At 28.3% G+C, this 10,189-nt stretch overlaps 1 protein-coding gene across 1 annotated transcript; it reads right to left on the bottom strand.

Annotated features, from left to right (window-relative positions):
* Nucleotides 1–415: 415 nt before the first annotated feature.
* LOC127284051 (uncharacterized) lies at nt 416–940 on the bottom strand. Its single transcript, XM_051309331.1, has one exon. The coding sequence runs from the start codon at nt 938–940 to the stop codon at nt 416–418; it is 525 nt and encodes a 174-aa protein (XP_051165288.1).
* Between the last annotated feature and the right edge of the window lie 9,249 nt (nt 941–10,189).

Genomic DNA, 10,189 nt, shown 5'->3' on the forward strand with positions numbered 1-10,189 from the left:
CCATACAACGCCTTAGAATTTAAATTTAAATAAATCTTAATAATTTTTTAACAGTCATTTTTATAAAATCAGAAATTTTGACATCAATAAAAAGAAAATTTTAACTATAACCTGGTTTTGAAATTATTATCTCCCGTGTACAAGTTAATTTTAAGTTTTATTTTCAGGAAGATTAAAACAGTTTGAACTTTTATTATCAGGAATTTTAAAGTAGGTGTAAATTTTATTGTCAGGAGTTATAAATATGTTTTATTTTCAGGAATTATAAAAAAATAAATATTTAAATTTAAAAAATATGGTGATTAGGTTTTTGAAATAAAGAAATATATTTATTTAAGTTTCAATTTGGTATTTTATTTAAAGAAACTATTTAAAAATTTTTACAAAAAAGATTCACAATTTTCGTAAAAAGCTTTTAAAGTGCAATCAACTGCGTCAATTCTTTAGAAACAATACTTACATACTCGTTTGAAGGATCCAGAAACCATTCACGAAGAATTTTTACATTTCTCACAGCACAATTTTCAGTATAAAGCGTATGATGAGTACACGTAGTTGACAATTCAGACTTAATTTTTTTCAGTGATGGACAATCAAAATCTTCTAAATTTTGCATATTTAGTAAATATTTTTCTAACCACGTCTTCTTCTCTAATCCTTTGACGTAGATGACTTTAGCACCTCGTAGTACATCTTGTAGAATTGGACGAAGTTTATCGTATAAAACGTCTCCAGCTGACCAATGAATTCCATGGTAATTATGTGTAAGCCAAAGATTTTCACTTTTATAGCGTCCTGGCAATGAATTCCAATTACACGGAGGTTCAAATAGGTAGACGATTGGTTGAGCATCAGCCTGAAGTGGAAGTATTGCCAATTCTTTAAAGACAAAGTCACTGTAGGGTCTTTTAAAACCTTGAACGTCTACGATAAACTCCATCCTGAAGCAGAAAATGAATTTCTGGCCGAAAGTACTGCATTTATAGTCCAATTATACCCCTACCAACACTTTTTAGATTACCCCTTCTCCTCTATAGCAACTTTTTAACGACGCCGCTGATTGGTTTATATTGTACAACGCGATCATGGATGATTAGGCAATATGCAGTAGTCTCAGCCGGCAAGTTATATCCTGATTCAAATTCTAATCGTACATCTACTGATGCCTGTTTCAAAAACTCATTTTGTTTTGAACAATCGATAACAATTAAAGGAAATAATTGTTTAAAAATATTCTTTGTTAATATAGGTTTTGCATCTTTTCCATAGTAAGAAGTTTGAAAATTAGCATACATTTCATAAAGTAAAGCATACTGATTTTGATAAAAGTTTAGATTCAAATTACCATGAGGATAATACTGAGAGTTTAAAAAGAGTTTAACGTTTGTAATATTACAATGATTAAAATAACAAGCATATTTTTTTCGTTTATCTTTTCTCGCTGTTTGAAATCCAACAATTACATATCGTGGTTTTTCCAATTGAGTGGAAGTTTTGATTTGCCATAGGACTTTTGAACTTGTAGGAACTAAAGGATATTCATACATTTCCCATGATCGAAAACGTATTGAAATTAAGGGATCTTTTTCGATGAATTTCAATAATTTTATTTTATTATTATCAGAAGGGTAGCGATTATGTATTTTGATTTAACTTTGAATTATAAAAAAGTAAAGTAAGTAATTTTAAACTGTTAAAAAAGCGGTATAATTAAGGAATTTTTAAAAGATTAATAATTAGGTTAAAATTATTTAATCTGTCAACGGTAAGTACTTTTTAATGTTGAAACCAGGGATATGTTATAATTGTTTTGAATAATGCCTTACTTTCATTTTTATAAATGTAGTCAGAATAAAATAAACTAAAATATCAAAAACTAAAGAAAAAATTATTTTGTTTATAAGATAATTCAAAACATAAAAAATTACTTACATTTGACCGATGAAATATTTTTTTCCTAAAATAATTTTAACTTAAATTAGTTTCCTACTGTTTTGAACAAATTGACATTTTGTACATAATTTATTGATGTAATTTAAAATAGAAAATGCTCAACATAAATTATTATTAAAAATACTCAATTTTTTGGCATAATGTAATTGCAATTAATTCCTAAACATAAATTCAATAATGAGACTGTCATTTATATTTGTGTAAATAAAAATTGACGATTAATTTTATTTAAACAGTAATTAATTATATATAAATAGTAATATTTAAATAATTCTTTCAATATTTCCTCTTAACATATGTGAATGAATAAATAAATAAAATAATACTAATGTTTTAATTATATTTCATAAATTAAAGTTTTTTTAACCTCTTACTTTTACTTAGTTTGTTAAAGTTATAAAAGTTTTTTTAAAACTCCTTGTAATGCTGTCTTGATCTTTTTAAAATTACTTACTTCACTTTTTCATCATTTAATTCCTAAATAAAGTTTTTATTCTTAAATTTTTAATAAAGGGAAAAAAGTAATTATACTTCAAAATTGTGGTTATTACAATTTGACAAATCAAAACAATCATTTTACGTAAAACTATGTAAAATGACATTTGACTTCGAAGTCAAAATAAAAATGACTTTAACGTTAAATTGAAAATGACTTTAACGTTAAATTGAAAATGACTTTGACGTCAAAGGTAAATCAAAATACATAATCGCTACCCAGGTAAAACGTATAGAATCATCCATTCTAGTTTATTAATGAAAATTTTAAATTCTTCATCAGCTCCTTGTCCTGTATGAAGCTTTAGTGTCATTACGCGCTCTTGTTAAAATAAGTTCATGTTTGGCGTTCATAAGAATTTTCTTATAATCCTCGGCAAAGCCGAAAATCATGCTAAGTGGAATTGTAACATCAAAATATCCATTTTCTAATGTTATTCTTGCATCAGCTTCAATTTTTGAAAACACTGCATTTTCTATAAGATTCAACTGCGGTGGAGTTAGAGATACTAAACTTTTCATAATAGTTGTATGTCCAACGTATTTGCATCAATCAATCTCGATACCATTTAATTCATACCGAACTTCATCAAATAAAAAACATATTGCATTGCTAGTCAAGTGTACGTTTTCCGTAACAGCAATACCAAATTTTCAATATTCCAAATATGTGCAATGAACTTTTACTCGGTAAAATACATAAATCTTGATGTTGAACTGCAATCCGAATTTCATCACTATTGTTAAAAGATGATGAAGCATATGGTTGATGAGTATGAATTTCATAATGAGCTATGGACTCATCAAAATTCACTGCTACTGGAATGTTGAGAATTTCGTCCATTTTTATTGCAACAACACCCTAAAAATATATCGATTATTTGTCTTGGCGTTTTCCTTGTGGTATGACTTTTAGGCCTAAATTTTTCAAGAATAGGTGATTCTGAGGTGTTAACGCCTTGTGAGACAAGTTTAGATAGATTTTTCTTTGGCATGTTGGTTGACTTTTATAGCTTCCACCACCAACTTTTTGATTATAAACGATTCCCATTATATTGATTTTATATGCAATCGAATTGATATAGTTTCTCCTCGAAAATTAATCAAATCACCATCCTGATCAACAATGCGGAGTTGAATATTATGTATTGTTTTGACCACAATCGGAAGGTAAATGACGTGTGCCGGCACTTCCACAATCTTATATCCTGGTGGAACGCTTGGAAAGAATTCATGGATGGTGTGAACTTTTTGATTATTTATATACGCTCCAGATGTAATGTTACACTAAATTCTAATTGAATTTACCTTGAGAATGGCAACAGGTAAATCAGATGTGTGTGTTTCATTAGGTGATAATTTTCGGTGTGTAAATCCCAATAATTTACCAATTGAATCTTCATGTTTAAAATTAATTGGTAAATTTGATTCAACTAAACTGCGTAATGTATTGTTATTAGGCTTTATACTAATAACAGTTCCAAGTTTCACAGAATCTTTTATACATGTTTCAATGTCTTTAATTTCATAACTCCCAGTTGGTATATCAATTACATGATTACTAATGTAAAAGTTATTGTTACCTCTATCAATATTGGGAATAGAATTAAAAGTCAGTAATTCAACAAGACCAAGAACATAATGTTTATTTGGATCAAGTTCTATTGATGGGAAATATTCAGCTTCAAGAACTGAATAATTTCTCGTCAACGTTAATGTAAACGAATCACTCAGGATGCGGTCAGTTTATATACTAAAATAATACAAAAGTTACATGTTCTTATATAGACTAAAGCTGCCCTTAATATTAAGTTGTATACATAAAAATTTTAAACACAATTGTCCACATACAAATGTATCATAATTTTGATATCTCTTATGATTATATTTTATTAAGCTACCATCAGCCAAGTATGTGATTAGATCTGTTGGTGGAGGAAGGTTCCCAAAACTATCAAAATACATTGTTTTATTATTACATTTTTTATATGCTACCCAGTGAGTCCCTGGACCTTCTTTATTATCTAAATTAATTATTCCTGACTCATGTCGATAAGCTCCTTTAAATAATAGTTCATTTCGCATGAAAACTACACGAAAATGTGGTATTTTTAAAGTTTCGGCATACTTTATCAGATCAAAATCATTGAGTGGACGGCGAGGTAGCTTCAATGCAAGTTTTTTTTCTTCTTTGATGTTCGTTTCTTTTTCTTCGACACTCCTTTCCCTTGAATAAAGGGTGTAATATGCAGACCAAGTCCTTGTCGGTATGGTTTCAAATGTAATCCTTTTCCAAGTGATATTTCCTCCATTGCTTTATTGTGACGGTGAGCTTCAGACAATTGTTCCTTACGTGTTTTAGATTTATTTACAGCTTTTATTATTCTCGAAGCTCTACCAGCAAGAGCTCCCAATGCACTTAGTCCAGCAAAAATTGGAACTAGTGGTAAAATACCACCAACTTTAGTAGGTACGGCAAGAATGCGTAGTGATACGATTTTTGATCTTCCTCCAGCATTCTTTATTGCTTTTCTTGCACCTATCAAAGCAGCTCTAACGGATTCTCCAGCAGTATGACTAGACATCATATAAACGTCATGGTACTTTATTTTCAGACAGTATTCGAGCTGTATTTTGTGGTCCCTCGAATTGTGGTAAAACAAACGTACTTCTCTCTTTAATCATACATCCGAATGGTTTAAGTTTTGAAAATATTTACCTATACTCTAAATCTCTTCAACAACCAAAGTATAAATTTTTAGAAAATGTAATCAATAACGTGAATGGAATTGAATACTTTCCATTTAGTGAACATGAAGAAGTACTATCACTAAAAGATGCTAAACCAAATTCAATTTTTATATGAATTTTTTTTTTGTTTTTATACCAAAGGAGGAACAGTTTTATTAATTTTTTTTTTAAATTGTTTCTTTTTGTATCACATATATTATTTAACATACAACACATATTTTTTAAACATTTGTTTTTGTAACAAATAAGTTCGCTTCGAGTACGGAACTTGTCCGATTTTATTTTATAAAAAATATTTTACTAAAATGATATAAGAAACATAATTTTATTTAAACTCGCAATATTTTTATTGTATATACATTTTGCGTTTTAATTGAATTTAAATCATTTAAATCACTTAAATGAGTTAAAGAAATTTATTGCTTTCTCCGCGAGGAACCCAAATTTTTATAAAATGAACAAAAAGAACCCCCTATTTTATTTTAGAGTTATAACGACTGAAGAAATAAACTTAAGCAAAAAGTCCACTGTTTCCACTTCTTATCATGTTTATTAAATTATTTCTACAATCTACACATAAAAATACGTAAGAATAGTAAATTTGAAGCCCTTTAGATAAAATTTTTTCCGTTATTAAGAGAAAATTCATGATTTTTTCTAAAATTATTAGTTTTTTTTTTGACAGCTCCAGAAAAATCAACTCCAATCATCCTCGCAATATATTTTTTGTAATCTACACGTAAAAATACGTCAAAATATATAAATTTGAATCACTTTAGATAAACTTTTTTCGTTTTTTGCGGAAAAATACATTTTTTTCTTAAATTTATCATTTTTCTTCAAAAATTTGATAAAAATTGATCATCAACTCCAAACGCGCTTACATTTTTTCCCCTGTATTTTTCCCGTAAAAATACATTTGTATACTAAATATGAACTGTCTGAGTTGAATATTGTGTGCGTTAGGGAGAATAAATCATTTTTTTCGAAATTTTTTATTTTTCCTTGACAACGCTATGTAAATTGATCCAAATCAAGTTCGCTATATTTTTCCTGTAATTTTCACGTTAAAATACGTAAGTGTGAAAAATTTGAGCTCTTTATTTCAAAAGATGTGGCTGCTAGGGGGGGTACATAGTCATTTTTAGGCATTTTTCGTAAAAATTCATGGTTTTTTCTTGACAACGCTATAGTAATCAATTCCTATCAGGTTCGCTATATTTTTCCTGTAATCTACACGCCAAAATACATATGGGCAAATCCACGAAACTTTTAACTTTCAAGAAAAGAAAATTTCTTTTTTTAATTTGCAGGCACATTGATGTCACTTTGTATACACGTTTAAGTACATTTTAGCACTACAAATTTATATGCGTGATTCATTTTTAGCTAACGCCGTCAATGTTTAACTCTTTAAACTCTTTAATGTTAATAAATTACAATATAAAATTGAAAAATTCAATTTTTTTTATTTTTGATATCGGAGTGGTTTCCATAGTATTTTCGTCCTCTGAACACGATTCTGGCACCCAAATTTGCTTAGCAAGTCAGGATTTTGAGAAAAGAGGGGGTAAAGACTCCAAAAAAGTGTTTTCAGCATATTCTTAACTTAATAAAATTTGTTTCACTCAAAATACTTAAGCGGCGTTTTTGTGTTCAAATATATGTATGAAAATGTTTCGATCACACCATAGATTGACCTGTTTAAAGCAAAAATGCAGTTGTGCCTTTTAAAAATGTATAAATTTAAATGAAATCACGATTTTTATTATCATCTTCTAATTGCTCCTACAGGAGTACATTTAGAGGCACATCAATGAAAAAGGTCTTAAAATTTTCGTTTTTTCATTCTCTATTCAGAAATCCATTGAACTTTTATTTTCTTTGAACGCCGCACAAGATATTTCTTTAAGAAGATGTTTAATTAAATTGTCTCAAAAAGTGGCGTCACTCAATCAACCCTTCATATCTTTATTAACATTGAGGGCACACTAATGGGATAGTGAAAAAATTTTGACAAAATATGTCTGTTAGATGTTTCCTTTGCAGCTGAAGCGATATTTTACACGCCGCAAAAGAAAATTCGTTAAGAATGTAAACTTTTCTGACGGTGTCACATGAAATTTTAGTGTTTTTTCACTTTTTAACTTATAAAACTAATTGACAAATTAATATTTTCTTCTAATATTCTACAGAAATGTTACTTTGTATATAATTTAGCAAGAAAAAATTTTATATTAAGTTTTAATTAAAAATAATATAGACTTTTAAGTTTTTGATTCAGGTGTCATAAAAGTTAAAAGTTTCGTGGATTTGCCCATATGTATACTAATTTTCAGCCCTCCAGATAAATTCGTGTGGCCGCTAGGGGGGGGGGTACACGATTTCAAAAAGCCGATATTAATAGGGTTCTGAACCGAGTTCGGAACCCTAAAAAGTTAAAATAATGTTTAAAAAAAGTTAAAATAATGTTCGAAAGTTAAAACAAGTTAAAATAATGTTAAAATTAGTAATGTAACTAGGTTAAGGTGTTTTAAATAAAATAAACATTTAATATAATGTACATCTTTTATTAAAAAGAACCCTTTCTTTTTCTGACAAAATTATTTTTTTTATATTTACATTGGCATATCATAAATTTCTACAATTTTATAATGTTCCCATGCGAGGGTGTCTGTACTGTTGGTCAATAGGTAACTCTTATCGTCATAAGGACTTAATGCAATTTTTGTTTGTTTTGATATTTGAACATTGTGCAGTTTTAATCTAATAGAATACTGGATTCTAGATTGAATTTCAATCTTTTGCAGGCAATATACATAGTCATCAAAAACAATATTTTTTTTAACAACTTCAGCTTTTACACCTTTGGCCTTTTTTATGAAATCTTTCTCTTCAACCCAGACGCTGTACATTTTGCTCCGCAAACCAACAAATTCAGTGACAATTTTGCCACAGCACTCATCTTTCATAAGTCCTAAAAATTTTTTGATGGCTTGCGTAATACCGTAAACGTTATTAATCGGATAATCTGAAGTATCAAACATGTGAATATCTGCTTTCATATCTTCATAAATGTTCTTTTGATCCTGGTGGCTTCAATCGTTCAAGGCAAAACGGAAAACCACTATGTTTTTCATGAAGTTCATCGAGATAATCTAAGTCAACCCCCAAAATGATCCAATTGATGCATCATCAAGAACGTTAAAATCAAAATTATTATCGACATTTTCTAACCACTCGAAACCACCATATGGAAGTGACTGAATCATAGCCCAGCCATACAAGTTGTTTGCGTCAAAGGTAGGGAGTCAATTCAACCTTTTTCAATCCTACAATTACCAGATTCTACACAACCAACTGTACAAAAAAAACCGTTCATAACGTTCTACCCTTCAATGACTGATCCTACAAAAACGGATTGTTAAATTAATAAAGATACCAAACTGTAACACGAAATACCGATTCTTCAATGACCGATTCTACACATTATGTTAATGAGTAAATATAAAAATTTTAAATACCGATTCTTCAATGACCGATTCTACAAGTTTTATCAATGTAGAAAAATAAACAATTTTAAATACCGATTCTTCAATGACCGACTCTACAAATTTTGTTAATCAATAAAAAGAAAAATTTAAATCCCAATTCTTCAATGACCGATTCTACAAATTTTCTTTAACAAGAAAAATAAAAATCCCAATTCTTCAATGACCGATTCCACAATTTTTATCAATGTAGAAGAATAAACAATTTTAAATACCGATTCTTCAATGACCGAGTCTACAAATTTTGTTAATCTTTAAAAGAAATAATTAAAATCCCAATTCTTCAATGACCGAGTCTACAAATTTTGTTAATCTATAAAAAGAAAAATTAAAATCCCAATTCTTCAATGACCGATTCTACAAATTCACTTTAAAAATAAAAATAAAAATCCCAATTCTTCAATGACCAATTCTACAATTTTATCAATGTAGAAGAATAAAAAATTTAAAATACCGATTCTTCAATGACCGACTCTACAAATTTTGTTAATCTTTAAAAGGAATAATTAAAATCCCAATTCTTCAATGACCGATTCTACAATGTTTATCAATGTAGAAGAATAAAAAATTTTAAATACCGATTATTCAATGACCGTCTCTACAAGTTTTGTTAATCTGTAAAAGGAATAATTAAAATCCAAATTCTTCAATAACCGATTCTACAATTTTTATCAATGTAGAAGAATAAACAATTTTAAATACCGATTATTCAATGACCGACACTTCAAATTTTGTTAATCTTTAAAAGGAACAATTAAAATCCCAATTCTTCAATGACCGATTCTACAAATTCACTTTAAAAATAAAAATAAAAGTCCCAATTCTTCAATGACCGATTCTACAAATTCACATTAAAAATAAAAATAAAAATCTTAATTCTTCAATGACCGATTCTACAATTTTATCAATGTAGAAGAATAAACAATTTTAAATACCGATTCTTCAATGACCGACTCTACAAATTTTATTCATCTTTAAAAGGATTAATTAAAATCCCAATTCTGCAATGACCGATTCTACAAATTTTCTTTTACAAGAAAAATAAAAAGCCCAGTTCTTCAATTACCGACTCTACAAATTTTGTTAATCTATAAAAAAAGAAAAATTTAAATCCCAATTCTTCAATGACCGATTCTTCAAATTTTCTTTAACAAGAAAAAAAAATCCCAATTCTTCAATGACCGATTCTATAATTTTTATCAATGTAGAAGAATAAACAATTTTAAATACCGATTATTCAATGACCGACTCTACAAGTTTTGTTAATCTTTAAAAGGAATAATTAAAATCCCAATTCTTCAATGACCGACTCCACAAATTTTGTTAATCTTTAAAAGGAACAATTAAAATCCCAATTCTTCAATGACCGATTCTACAATGTTTATCAATGTAGATAAATAAAAAATTTTAAATACCGATTCTACAATTTCCTATTATTT

Source organism: Leptopilina boulardi, unplaced genomic scaffold, assembly GCF_019393585.1.
Source record: "Leptopilina boulardi isolate dan_hultmark-lab unplaced genomic scaffold, ZJU_Lbou_2.1 LbouV2_317, whole genome shotgun sequence".
Lineage (NCBI taxonomy): Eukaryota > Metazoa > Arthropoda > Insecta > Hymenoptera > Figitidae > Leptopilina > Leptopilina boulardi.

Coding starts and splice junctions, on each gene's coding strand:
- LOC127284051 (XM_051309331.1), bottom strand. CDS start 940: ATGGAGTTTATCGTAGACGTTCAAGGTTTTAAAAGACCCTACAGTGAC.